We start from the raw sequence: 15461 nt of genomic DNA on the forward strand, positions 1-15461 counted from the left end.
ATAAAAACATTCTTAAGCTGTTTATAAAATTCCACTGGAATCGAGTCATCTCCAGCAACCTTACCTGATGGTAGTGCCGACAGAGCAATAAGTAGTTACTTCTGAGAGACTACAGAAGTCAGCTGCAAAGCAGCCTCCTCCAGCAGGGAGAGAGGAGCTGCTCTTCCTAAGTATTTAGAAAGTTCCTCAGGAATTATTGGATCGGATTCAGCATATAAGGTTTCATAGTATGTATTGAACTGTTTAAGAATCATACTAGTCTCTGTATGAAGCGTATTATCCATACCATTGATTGCCTTTATAGAGTTTTTGGCTTTTTTGTCTGCCAACTGATATGCCAGTATCTTCCTCACCTGTTCACCATATTCATACTGCGATGACCGGAATTTGTTATAATTTGCAGCAATCTTCTTCTTTAAAGACCGACCGGCTAAAGCTTAAGCGGAGATTAAATCAGAGTAGATCTGGGTTTGCTTCGGTTCATTATTTTTAACATCAGTGGCGTCAGATGATTCAATTTTTTCCATACCTAATCTATTTCATAGGGAAATAGGCCTTTAAAGGGTTACTTGACAATGCATTGTGAGTAATGTACACATGGGAGTCAAACTACTGATCATCAACAGATTAGCAAAAACATTGTTACGTCTCCCCTACAGACAGCTTCTAACCGCCTGTTGTAGATTCCTATTGCGTCAATATGTATGCTAAGTGTGGGCTTTGGATCAGCTACTGCCTACCACTGTTTGCTGTTTTTTTCAATCCCATTAGCTTGCCTCTTATTCAAAGGATTTCATTTTTTTCTTCTAGTGTCTGCCCCTCCCCTGAAGAATAGCTTATTTTCCATCTCTTTGATTGGAAGACTTGTATCCTTGCACAGCTCCCCATCAGGGATCTACTTTTTTCTTTTAGCTCTCAATGAGAATGCATGTCTTTTCTTGTTCTCTGTGTTGAACCTTCCTCTGCTCTCTGTGTTGCTCTCCCCAACTCATCCCCTGCCCATTCCCTTTACGCTCAGCTATTTTTGCGATTTGTTTATTTGAGCCTCCACCCACTTAGAACCTCTGTTGCTTACCCTCCTCCCTGCTCCCTGTTGCTCTCACTGCTCATCTGCAATTTGCTACCAGGTTGCTTCTTTCTAATTAAAGGGTTTTTGTGCACTTTTCAATTTAACACTCAAAGATGGGCATGTACCACCTTCGAATGGTAAATGAAAAGGAAAAAAGGGTCACTCAGCATCAAGTTGCATACGTGCACATGCATGGTGATACATATACACATATATATCGTGCTAAGGTCTCCATAATGTGATCTTGCATTTCTGCCCATGCGTGACAATGCAGTTGTGCATATTCAACATTGGAGTGTGGCTTTATTTTTAGCTGATACTGCTCAGCAAAGGCAATAACCATATATATGTTGAACAGCATCATCAAAAAGTATTGGCTATATAAAAAGGTGAAACCTATTGTCGTTACGAATACTTGTCTGTTAGAGAACCTGCCTTCTTATATACAAACATCTGATCTGTCTTTTTAGGCTGGCCCAGTATGGAAGCCCATCCTACTGCAGAGGGGAAACGTCGTTTACAACGCGGTCGTTACATCGCGATGCCATTACATTGCGGTTTTTAGAACGCAAGTTATTACAACGACTTGCGCTGGATGGCGCTCTAGGACAAGGAATAGTATATTTTACTATCCAACACCTTCCCTACTGTATGTAGACTGGAGTTGGAATAGTAAATTATACTACGCCTAAGTCCAGCGCCCTCCAACGCAAGTCGTTGTAACGACTTGCGTTTTAAAAACCGCGATGTAATGGAATGCGATGTATTAGCATGCGTTGTAATGTCATACAACCCTGCAGAGTCTTGAATCATGCCATACATAACGTATTCTGCGACTAAAGCATATAAATGCTTAGAAACCATAGGAACTTGGATGAGTGATACCACACATTCAAATAGCCTGAAAATAATGTATTTTTTTAAAAAAAACATTATGTTGGAGATGAATAATTTCGAAGACGTAATATTATACATTTTTGACCTGTGAAAAAACACTGCAATCTAAAACCTGGTCACAATCGATAAAAAGTATGGTCACCAATGAGCTTCAGGTTTGAGCTCCAACTTTGTTTCCAGTCCAGGCCTTTTATTTGAGAATTAATGAGTTCTGGGACATGTAGTATAGAGTTGCCACCGTTGAGCCAATTGTACTAACACACCCCATTATGGTAATTTGGAACAGAAAAGCCCACCTCTGTAAACATGATGTCCTATCCACTAGGAATCAGATAGCAGCCCTAGCAAAATGTTTAATTATAAAAGATCCTATCCTGCTCTGAGTAATGTCACTGGAAGTAGCATCGCATCCACCAAAACAGGAAAGCTAAAAACATGTCAGAATTTCGAAACAAATCAAAGTAAAATGAGCTTGGGAAATGTGGTGGTTTAAGTCTAAACAGTGCCTTTTGATTACCTGACACCTATAATTGCTTTGTAACCCTGGTTAGTCAGCTGTCTTCTAAAGTAGCAGAATTGAAAGCAAACCTACCTAAAATGTTATATTCTCATTTATGTTTTTTTTTTCTTTTAGGCGTTCTGGGGAGCAAATATGGAGTGTATCAATATTTTTGCTGTTTTTCCTCCTTTTGTACGGAATCCTAGGAGTGCAGATGTTTGGTACCTTTACATATCACTGTGTAACAAATGATACAGAGGAAGGGTAAGTTTAACTACGTCATCTGTGAATCTATGCCAAAACTTAATTTAATGCAGTTAAATATTTGTCCATCCAGTCTTACTCTGTGCTAGAATGATACAATTGTGAAATACTACTTCGACAGTATGTTCGGCATTAAGGCATATTTGCCTATTGTTGCTACACAATTACACCAACCTTGTCACATAATTTGGGTTCACTCATGCCGCATAATTCCAGTTGCCATAGATATAATTAAAAACAAAATGAATATGAAGGACACCACAGGAGAACAAACTCAGCAGAGAAGTCACATCTGCTTGACAGTATTACATGCATGATAATAATAATAATAATAATAATCTTTATTGCGTGATTAATTAAAATCTTTGCAATTACTCAAGAAAAACAGGAAGGAAGCTGGTGTATAAATGTAACAATTTTGCAAAGCAATTAAAAAAACACATTTAGAAAAGTAAAAAAAAAAGAAACCGTGCAGCTGGTACAGAACTATGCGTTTAGTAAAAAAGGACCTTCGCGATCAGTCGTGTCTTTAGTTATCAAAAGAAAAGTATTACATGCATGAGATCTGCAGACCATGAGCTGATGACCTGCTAATCATGCAAATCAAAAGAGATTTCAACATTCAAGATCAAGATCTAACATTGGAATGGATAGCGTCTTTCCTTTTGAATGCGTAGCTGACATGTTGTCAGTTTTCTTGTGTGTGACATTTCTGTGCTTTTGGGCTGCTTATGTGTGACATTTTAATGCCACGTGTGACATTTTGAGCGACACTATTGTGAACAAAAAAACAGCAGGTATATCCATAAAATGAGATAAATTAAAATAAATTACCTCTTTTTGGGCAAATGAATGGTCTGGAAACTCACTAAGAATACCAACAATGGGGAGTGCATACTTGGCATTGTCCAGGAAAAATAAGCCAGAATTACACATTGCATCTCAATTGACCAGTGCCACTGCTGACCACCCTCACACATGAAATGAAATGAATTTGTTCTTGTATAGCGCACTTATACCCCAACCGGGGTTTCCTGGCACTGTACGCATACCGCTGTGGAATTCTTCCTGGCTTTTTTTCCCTGTGAAATGTTCACTCCTGGGCACCCCCAAGATGAAGCCAGGCATCCCAGCGCTGTTGGGGCCGTTGTGGAGATTAAGCAAGCTATTGCCCAGAGTTGCAGACTGGGACCCATGATTAGAATAAGCACCGAGGCGAGAATTATCAGATCCGAGGAAATTGAGCCAAGACCCGCTGAGGCCGGAATTGAACCCTGGTCCCTGGCCAGACCTCTGCATCAGGGTCTGTCGCTCTAACCATTGAGCCACACTTCTCCACAGGAGCACTACAGGACATTGTTGTGCCGCACTGAAAGCTCCTCTCTGAATTCAAGGCACGGGATGAGAAATCAGGCCAGGGGTTTCACTGCTAGCAGTGTGTCGGGCCCATGGTGGCACTGCACATGTTACAGCAACATGACGTGCCTCTATGCAGCACTTAGCGTATGAAAGTTGTTGTCCATGGCAGGGCTCATAGCTGTGGGCAGATGGTGCATTCTGCCCCTGTGAGCGCTACAGCCAAAGATCATGATCCCAGGGGCTCAGGCCGGATGGCTCCACCCTGTCTGGGTGGGCTGCAGAAAGAGACAATGTCCACGACTTGTCGGTTATTTTAAAGCCATGCGGCCCATTCAGAGCACACTGGCTGCAAGATCAGGATATATGACCTGGAAACGGATATGTCAAGGAGGAGACAGGAAGGACCCGGGGGTAGTCTCTTCTGCTGCAGTGTACACGTGTGCATGCCAGCGCCAGACAATCACTCAATTAAATAAGCCAGACCCATGCTGAAAAGGCTTGCCATCCATAGCAACCAATCACCTCTCCTCAACCTTGACTCGGCTCACACTCTGACTGCCTTTAGCAGCACACAAACTATCTAAGTAGAACCACCACACTCAGAGCTACCACACCAAACTGCACTTTTCAGAGGAAACTAGCTCATTATAAGTTGCAAAGTATTTTGGGGATGTCATGTGGACAACAGCACTAAAATGTGTTACACTAATCTACAATTACAACACATACAGTTATGGGGGACCCTAGGGCTAATTTAATGACCAGCTCTGAGTACACGCCCTATCAAACATTCACTACAAAAAAGGGTATCAGAGGGTCAAAAGTTCTACAAGTGATTATTGGGGATAACGGTTGAGAGTTATTACCACTAGCCATACAACAGATCTTCTTTGCGAAATCAACAAGAGCCGGGTCAGTGTCTGGTCTCTAACACCCATCAGTCACCACTCGGAACCGCCCTTCATCATTTGGGGTTCCGAGGACCAACACTGACGGGGTAAAAAGTGCAGTGCAGAAAACAATGTGATAACAAAGGGTAAAGAAAAGGTGAGTAAAATTGGTTTAGGAAGCAAAAAAAAAAATACTATTTTTAATTGGATACAGCTCCCAACGCCAATATTAAAAATAGCCAAGACAGGGAAAATGTATAATTTTTAAAAACACTCTTATACACTTGGGTTTTTTTTGTTTGCAGTAGCGTTAGTCGTTATTACAAGGTCCTGAAGAAAGCAAGGCCACTTGGCCACTATTTGCTGAAACATGTTGACCACGTTCCACCACTAGACAGTTTATAAATTTTCCCTGTCTTGGCTATTTTTAATATTGGCGTTGGGAGCTGTATCCAATTAAAATTATTATTTTATTTTTTATTTTTTTTGCTTCCTAAACCAATTTTACTCACCTTTTCTTTACCCTTTGTTATCACATTGTTTTCTGCACTGTACTTTTTACCCCGTCAGTTACATCACTCAGACACAATTAGACTCTTTCCAACTGAAAGTGACCCCGCCCTGCCTACAGGAAGGTCAGCCCCTTCCTGATAGAGATAAGACCAGGTGCTGTGTTGGTCCTCGGAACCCCAAATGATGAAGGGCGGTTCTGAGTGGTGACTGATGGGTGTTAGAGACCAGACACTGACCCGGCTCTTGTTGATTTCGCAAAGAAGATCTGTTGTATGGCTAGTGGTAATAACTCTCAACCGTTATCCCCAATAATCACTTGTAGAACTTTTGACCCTCTGATACCCTTTTTTGTAGTGAACACTAATCTACAATGCATAGAACCTGGCAGGCTACAAATGGGTAGTGTGCAGTTCTCAAGGTTTGAAACAGTAACTTGTGACCTGCCTTTGTGTTCTGTCCTGTGCATCCTTTTCTTGGACAATAGCTTCACACCCCTGAACGAATTAATTATGTAATTTGATATTGCATTTTATACCCATGCCATCGTAGGCTTCAACGTTTATGAAATGTGTGTTATCAGTTAAAAGAGTGGCAGCAAATGTGCTGAAGTTAAACACTGGGAAACAGGATCTTGGTGGTAGATGGCCGACACATATGCCCATTTTCTAGCCAGATTGTGTCATCCCCAAGAACTTTATAAACAATCGAGGAGCCTTGTTGGAATCAGACCTCTTTCTAGATCCCCATATTCTGGCAGAAGAAAATTCCTGCTTATTCTTATTACTCAGCTACATACATACTTTTTATAACTAAAAGCACAGAATCCCTGAATTGTTAGCACTTCACTTCTCAAACTAACTAAGCTTAGTCTAACTGGACTACCAAAATATATTTTAAAATAGACTGTAAAGAGTCCAGAAGAGTCCCTATAAGAACATTGATGGTTTTTAATTTAGGGAAGAGAGAATGTAGTGTACACTAATAAATCTTCTGCATTGTCAACCTAGGGCTGTGCTTTATACAGTGCCCCGAGGACGCAACAGATGTGTGTGTCTGTGTTTTGCATCCTTGGAACACTGTCATGTTACAGAAGTGACAGCAGCTGCTTGTGCTGTAATACTGATAGTGCTAGCACTCCTGCAAGACCAGTACTATCATGAAAGGGTGTTCCCTCATGTGCATGGGGGCGTGGACTCATGCAGTTAGGGAATCACTTTGCCTCTGCTCCCATGCCATATTAGCAGAAATCACCCGCACCAAAGCACATGACAGCAGAAATCACTCGCACTGAAACATGAGACGGGGCAGCTGCCCATCTCTCGACTCTGACCGACTAATGTAGTCTACTCCCAACTTAAATTTGTTTTCATACAATGACGCGCTGTGACTGAGCCGACCGCCTAAACAATTACAGATACGCCCACTGCGGATGATTCAGCACCTCAATTGAGCTACCGCTGCCCCCTTACACAGCTTCATTTTGGCTCCTGGAGGCACTTGGCACAACTTGCACAGGCACGCGTCCGGGTCCGGATTCCCTGCCGTGACCCCTTGATCCACCTGTCTATAACTCCAGTTACAATTCGATTACCGGCTTCCTCCAGGTCATGAAATTCCACATGCTCACATTCTTGTCCTGATAATGATCTCAATTCCTTGTGATCGGCACGCCGTAGACTTTTTATACAACAAAAAACGCCTTTTAATGTTAAATTCATCGTCAGGAGTTTGTGCCTATGTTGCCAGTAGGATGTATATTTTAAATGTCACATCACGCTTTTTTGACCTTTCTTGTGAGCACGTGAACTATGGGGCATATTATCAAGGGTGGCAATAGGGAATTTTCGCTGCTTTAGCAGCCGTTTTCGGCTGCTAAGCGGCGATAAATCTATGGCCCTATTAGCAAGCTGTCGCTAACAGCAGTTAGCGACAGCTTTTAGATAATAGCGAGCGGTTTGGGGCCTACCTTGCATGTTAGCAATATGTATCACTAATAACATGCAAAGTGGGCATACCCAAACTGTTAGCGACTGAAAACAGTCGCTAACATCGCTATCGCCTATTAGCAAGGCAGGCGTAGCGATGAAAATATTCGCGCTAAGCGCGAATATCTCCAAATACTAACACCTGCCCAGACCAGTTCTTCGACATGTTATCCAATAGGAGGTGGATAACATGGCTAAGAGTATTTCATCGCTAATACATGAATATCGCTGTATTCTCAGCGATATTCACGCATTTCGCCGCTATTGCCAGAAAATGTATTGCTTTGGAGATAAACGTTGCTAATAGCACGTTATCTCAGCGATAAATTCCGGCGATGCTCGGCGATAAAAAAATCGTGGCTAAGCATATTTAGCGATAAATATCGCTACTTGTTGGTAATATGCCCTATATTTCCCAAAACCATTATTTAGTATTTATGAAATAAATAATTTACTATGTCAATGACCATCTGTGTCCCTCGGTACATTTAGAATGTATCCTTTGTTGCTCTCCCTGGCAATCATTCAATTCTATATGCCATATGCTAAAGGCTATATGATTAACACTTTCTTAAGTAACAGCTCTCCCTTCTTGAGGACCCCTTTGGGCCTTATATGAATTATTGTTACCCCAAAAGACATGCCATATTAGGGACACTGGGGCAGAGACAAACAGGCCGGTAGGAGGTGCATTGATAGTGCACCACATAAATGTGGCGCACTGTACATTAAAGCACTGAGGGAATCCTTTTGGCAGGGTGAAAGAGGGTCCCATGGACCGCCAGAGATCCTCCTGTAGGCACTTGTGGTCACTCACTGCACCCGTCTACTGGGTAATCTCTAACCCCCTCTTTAAAGTGCATGCAGGTTGTCGCCCGCACTGTGAAACATGGAGCAGCTTTAAAACAGACGCTCTGCATTTCAATGAATGCGCTGCCCTGGGTGCAGTGTGACTCCACTGCTTCCCTGGGGCAGCACATTTATTATAAGAGAGTGCACTACCCCTGTTTGTGCCTGGCACACCTCTTTAAATGGGTGCCATGGCGCAAACAGGCAGTTGCGCCATGTCTGTAATATGGGCCATGTAGCACTCCAGCCACACCATGAAACTGATTCCCTGCCCAAAAACAAATTACTATGAGAGTCCACTCTTTTTTGTACCAGTCTAACTATGTATGAGAAAAAGAGTGGATCATTTACTTTTAGTACATTGCGGAAACACTCATTCAGTTATATCCATAGCTCCTATATTGAACTAAAAATCTGAGGACGGGTCATGTCTATATTTCACCTGTATGAGTGCTGAGTCTCTCACCACGTTGATGCACTCATAATTAACTTACAGCACAGTATAATCCTAATGACAATATTAACAATTTCAACTATTAATAGGGCCTTATTTGGAGTTTGGCCATTGTGGGACATCTGCTGAAAAATGGAGGCCGTGCTGTCTGCCCTCTATAGAGGACGTTGATGCTCTATGCAGTCTGTGTAGGGCGAGGGGACCCTTGGTACTTTTTGAGTCTATCCTGCCTCTGCCAAACTCTAAATAATCCCCAGTTTATCAAATCTACATTTTGCATAATGGTGACAGCAAGATCTGGGTAAAAGATGAAATTGTTCATGGAGTTTGAATACAAATATATGAAAATCAGTTTATAAATTATTTGGAGTTTTTTCAGACTAAAGTTCTTTTTCTCCTTACCTTGGACGAATATAACGCTTATTCATGCACTGTGGGTAGAAAATGTGTTTTACTGTATTTTTCTTTCCTGAGAAGGTGTAACGCTAGACCTTTTGTACTTTCATTAAGGTCATACAAATAGGATGGTTCCTCAGTATTCTGAAGGCATTGAGGACTTGAGCTGTTCAAATAATTAAACTGGCTGTCGCTGCATGCTCTGTGAATAAATACCCAAGACTGACATGGCAAGCAGAAGACTGCTTAGTATTCTAATCACCCAGACCTCATTAGAATCATGTACTTAGCTAATTAATAGACAATCTCATCGATCTGAAAAGAGTGCTGCTGCAATAAACGAAGAACAGGCTTAAGTAGTATAGATTTTGGAACATGTGTACTGAAAGCCATTATGCCTTTGACGTGACTGGGAGAGGGCAAACACGACTGCAATGCTATACGTCTTTAAGGGTGGAGTCAAATGGGATGCAGAGTATTTGTGAAAAAAAATTGACTGACCAACAGGCAGCTCAAATGAGAGTATCGATGGGAACCAGTTAAAAAGATACATATTTTTTAATAATGATTCATTAAGTTGAAGAAATAAATATATTTAACATATACTAATGCGTTACATTTGACATATGATAGTGTTTACAGTACTTCAAATTCATTGGTACATTTTCCAATAAGCATAAGAAAGAAAGGATCTCTATAATGCAGAATCAAATCACAACCTGCATCTAGCTATAAGTATGTTCTATGCATTTATTTTTTATCTAAGCCACCATTAATGGTGTACCCCCTGAATAGTGAAAACAAAAATCGATGGGACACAAAATCGAGGACAGAATATTTAAAATAAAATATCGAAAGATAAGTAAGTCTATATTTTTTATACCTAACTCCACATATATGTACTTATGCCGCACATCTGTTTTGAAGGTATGTAAATGTGGACTTAGCAGGAGTAAATCTATACTTTCCTATATGCAATTACCTTACAATATTTTGTCCCTCAATTTTTTGTCCTTGATATTATTGTACCACAATATTGTTGGGGTTACTATTAAGAAATACATTCACAAATAATGTATCTAAAGTGTAAAGATTCTTACACTCCATATAATAACACAACAAAAGTAAAAATTATAAAGATATTCTGCAGTTCAAAAATGAAATGCAGTTGTTGTCACATTCAGACTGCTCATGTTGTGAAGTGCTTTCCACATTTTAATAATTGGAGGTCTATTGAGATTAAGTCTGTAACCAGTTGAGGCAATCTTTAATCATCCACGTCAATCCAGACCTAGTTGCCATACTGATAGAAAGGACAACTCACTTGGGCGTAAGCACTACATCTAAGCAAACATATAGGCACATTGCATTTGGTGGCAAGATCAGTTATCACCACCGACTGGAAATCAGATAGCCATCCAATTTATTCAGCATGGAAAGAAAAACTGTAAAAAGGTACATAATAGGGAAAAAATTTAGTCAAATCGAACTGGGCCTCCCAAGAAGTTTAATCATAAATGGCAACATAAAAATGCTTTTTATTTTGTTTTTTAATGAATTGATGGTTACAGGGATATGTAATACTTGTGAATAAATGTGTTATTTGAATTCCTGGATTAAAATGAAACCTAATTAAAAAAAATATATATATCAGCAATAAAAATATTGGTAGAAAATGTCAAGGGCACATGTTTTGACTTTCCATAATTTGCATGTAAACTCAAAAATATCAACAACAAAAATATAGAAGAGCACAATATTGTCAGAAAATACATACGTTTATCAAATGTAAACTATTATAGACTATATTCACTTTTAAACATATATTAACTTAAAAATAATATTAAAATTTAAAAAATATATGTGTGAAAATATTTTAAAAATTATAATTTACAAACACAAAGCACAACACATAACACACCCTGCTGGGGATACAGATCGGGGCCTGACCTCTCCCAACTTGCGACATCACCTTCGGTCTACCGTGGAAGAGATTGCCACCTGCTAGGACCTGATTGCAACTCCTGTTCAAGTGATACCCCTGATGGGTACAACCCCTGGCTACCTCTTACCCATAAGAAATGTACTTTCCTATATCCGGTGCAGACTCCAGAGTTTCTCTTTTCTTTTCCCATTTTCTTTTCTGTTGGGAAATATTGTTCATGTATTTGCTGTTGATATTTTCTCGTTGGTCAATCCAGAGCCAGAGTTAAAAACTTGACTGTAATACATGTTTAGGTCGTACCATGCTTGGAGCCACATTTGAAGTTGATGTTTTACCATGTATAAAACTTTAATAAGCACATTTTTTTAAACATACAGCAGAAATGTATGCTTTAAAATAAACACAACAAATTAATATATAAAAAATAAAATTATTATTTAAGCATAAATTAAAAACTACTATTAATTCATTATATTTACAAAAGTAGATATTAAAATAATAAAAACATATAGAATACCTACATTAAAATAAACAATAAATTAGCGAAAACAAATAAGCAATAAATAGTATATTAAACTAACTTTTAAAGTTAAACTAAAACAAATTATATAAAAATAACAAAACAATTTAAATAATTATACTTGGAGGGTTTAAACGCACTACTACCAACCTGACCTACAGTAGGATAAGTGTTGAACTTTAGAGGAGTTAGGTTTATTATTCTTACTCCAAGGTAAGCAACTATAGGGAAACTGAAGTACTTTTGAAGGGGTCAAATATACTATTCCCTCTCCAAACTGAGAAACAGTAGAGAAAGTTTCGAACCTTAAAGGAGTCAGACTAATATTCCCAATCCAATATAAGCAGCAGTAGGGTACGTCTTTGTTTTGAATGGGTACATTTACTATTCCTTCTCTAATATAAACTTCGGTTCAGAAAGTGTTGTACTTGAAAGAGTCAGATGTATTATTCTAACTACAACCTGAGCAATAGGATGGAAAGTGATTTTCTATTCCCGCTCCAACAGGAAAACTTGTAGGGAATGTGTTGGACACTAGTGTAACTGTTAAACTTTAGAACGCTCTGTTTTAATGTTCCCTTTTCTAAATAATGCAAAATGATTTACATGTATTAAACATAATTAAATATAAACTATATTTCCATGAACACATAAAAATATCGTTAAGATTATATAATTTATGTAAGTAATTTAAAACCAAAAACACATTAACTTATAAAAATATACATAAAATTATATTAAACAATAACAAATAAATTTTTTATAATAGACTAAAAAACTTCCCACCCTATTGTTCTAAATTTCCAATAACCACAAAAACAAATTACATCTTTAACAGAAAAAAGTACACATTGGTTTAGAAAATGACACTATAAAATGAATTATTATAAAAAATAATATATTAATTAATTTCCAAATAATAAAAACAAATGGTTAACACACTGAATTGATCAATTCATCATTTAACAAAAAAATGCAATCTATTATATTCATCTATTAAATGGCTCAAAAAGCAATTTACATAGTCAATTAACAAATTTACAAATTAAAATCATAAAAAGTATATAACCAATTAAACAAAATATGCTTAGTAAGCTTCCCACTCTATACCGCACCAAATCCAAATACCCACCAAAACAATTTACATAACATTAAAATAATAACAATTAATAACATTAAAACTAAAAAAAATCACCTAAATAAAGTAAAAACAATATTAGGTACAATAATATTTAAAAAGAAAAACTATATATAGACTTACAAAAATGATATTCTTGCCTCCTATATTCTGTTCCACGATGTTTTGATATCACAATATTTTAACCAGATATTTGTGTCAACGATGTTTTGTCTGAATACCTTGAGCTTATTGGGGGTAGCATGCCTGCACTTGCACAGGTCTTTGATTCTCATACAAGGCCAAAGTAAGTTGATTTTGATGGCTCCAATGGGGAGCATGTGAGGTGGAAAGCAGATGTTTGAGGAGTGGGCATACCATAGTAGCCTTAAAAAGAAAGTCTCTGAGTTGGAAGAGGCTTCTTCAGAAGACCTGGATCACTACTGGAGGTCTCCCTAGAGAGCTGCCCAACAGCTTGAACCAGATAGCAGGCAACCGGCCTCCACATGGGGATTATTTGTATCCACTTGACCTCTAGAAAGCCTCTGTAAGAAATTGGTTATTATTTGAAGGGGGTAGGAGCCCCACTCATGCAAAAACTGCAATCCTTGTCATGGTGAACCACAAAAGTCATTAAATTAGCCTATGCTTACCCATCTGGTATATTGGTGCAAATAAAGTCAGGCATAACTTAGAAACAATGTGTAAAGTATTTATGTGGAACACAAACAGTAATAAAGTGAACCCACAGCACAAGAAACATGCAACACCAATGTAGTAACATAGAGTACATTTCAAGAAAATGAAATGGTACTAGAATTAGAAAAATCCAATCGGCAGAACCTGAGGTATTCAGGTTTACAGTTTTAAGTAAATATATCACCAAAAGGCACAAATCATCACTTGCGGTCATCTGGTATTGCTAGACCAAGGGATAGCCACAAGTTCAGACCCACTCCAATGGAGTGTAGGTTAGATAAAGGAAACAGGGTAGGCTTGATGAAAGTGTTACAATCTCAAAGTCCAGCACAAAGAGTTCCATTTGCAGGGGAGGAGGCTGCGAGGAGCAGGGAGAGCGTTGTGGATGATAGTCTCTGTAGTGGTTAAAGAGCTCGTCTTCACTGGAGCTTCATGTTGCCGTTCATTGCGCGTGGCAGAGTCTCACTGTGAATGGGACCGTTCATTGTTGTTTTAGAGCCCAAAACTTCAGGATTTCAGCTTTTCTTCTTGGGAGGAATCAAGACTCCTTGGCCTGTGGGGCACTTCATGGAGATCAGGAACTCACTCCAGCAGATGCCAGCAGAGCTCCGGCAAGTCCAGTTGCAGGTCCAGGCAGATCCATTTGCAGCAGGTCAGCTGGGCAGTTGCAGGAAAACCTCCTGAGCCTGTTATGTCCCAGCAGCTCAAACAGGAGGTCAGTAAACCCTTGAAATCACCCAGGTTAGCCTGGGATAAAGGTAAGCAGGTCAAGTCTTCCTTCTCACAGAACAAGGCCATCTCCAAGCAGCAGTGCAGCCCCCTGGTAGCACAGGGCAGTCCTCTGGTGGCAGAGCAGTCCATCCTATGTAAAGTCCAGAAGTGATCTGATGAGTGGAGCTGGAGGTCTAAGATTTATACCTGGTGCAGCCTTTGTATGTGGTAGGGAACACCGCTTCCTATCTCCACATCCGATTCTAGAAATTTCTTCCGTTCAATTGTGAAGGCTCAAAGAAGTCTGAAATGACAATAGGCTGGTGTCGGGGTCCTTTGTATGTGCTGGTAGCCGGCCCTTTTGAGTGTAAGTGGGGCAGGGCACAGCTCTGCCTCCAGCCACCTTTGCAGGATGGCCCATCCTGTCACTCCTAGTCCCTTTTATGTCACTGTCCGGGAGGAATAAACAAACCCCAACAGCAGAGCAATGCACAGTCTTGTGACCCAGGACACTGGCATAAGGCACAACTGGTTAAGACAAGAAAATGTCAACGTACTAAAAGGGGAATTTTCAGAATTGTGATATTCCAGCTATAGCATTAAAGAAGATGTTAAATTACACTTCATTTGAGTCCAAACAGCAGACTTCTATCTGCTCCCAATTCAAAGTTAGCACTTATTAAATGTAATAAGGTAACCAAGTGTTAGCCAATAGGAGAAATAGGCCTTACAGTAGTGAAAAATATTTTTTCACTACCAGGACATGTAAAACTTAAACTCACATGTCCTACTTTTTAAATATTATCCACTGTGCATTATGGGCTTTAAGGGCCTGCCTTAAGGGTGACCTATACGTTTTAAAAGGAAGGTTCAGCCTGGAAAAAGGTTTATTTTTCTAGGTCAAAATGACAGTTTAAAACTGCACCACTGGGTGAAGTTGCAGGCCTGAGGATTATTTTCAAAGACAACTTTAGTGGGTGAGCTAATGAGTGCTGCTGCCCACTAGTAGCATTTAATTTACAGGCCCTGGGTACATGTAGTACCCTTTACTAGGGGCGTTCAAGTAAATTAAATGTACCAGTGAGGTGGATGCAAGGTGTACAATGTTTTAGGGAGCGAGCACAAGCACTTTACCACTGGTTAGCGGGGAAAATGTGCGCAGAGTCCTCATGCCAACAAAAACGGGTTTAGCAACAGAACACAAAAATCTGGGGATACCTTGCAAACAAGGCCAGGTCCAACAGCCTCTATCACTAAGAAGAAAGTGATCGTTTGAATGAATTGGCTATCTGCT

General features: G+C 39.5%; 1 protein-coding gene across 1 annotated transcript in view; it reads left to right on the forward strand.

The window, feature by feature from the left end:
• NALCN (sodium leak channel, non-selective) overlaps positions 1-15461 on the forward strand; it is a 2672759-nt gene that overhangs the window by 551777 nt on the left and 2105521 nt on the right. Inside the window, exon 5 of the mRNA XM_086934370.1 lies at positions 2601-2729. Within this exon, the coding sequence (XP_086790496.1) occupies positions 2601-2729 (129 nt within the window). The remainder of the gene's footprint in view (positions 1-2600; positions 2730-15461) is intronic.

The sequence above is a fragment of the Lissotriton vulgaris genome, chromosome 8 (assembly GCF_964263255.1).
Source record: "Lissotriton vulgaris chromosome 8, aLisVul1.2, whole genome shotgun sequence".
Lineage (NCBI taxonomy): Eukaryota > Metazoa > Chordata > Amphibia > Caudata > Salamandridae > Lissotriton > Lissotriton vulgaris.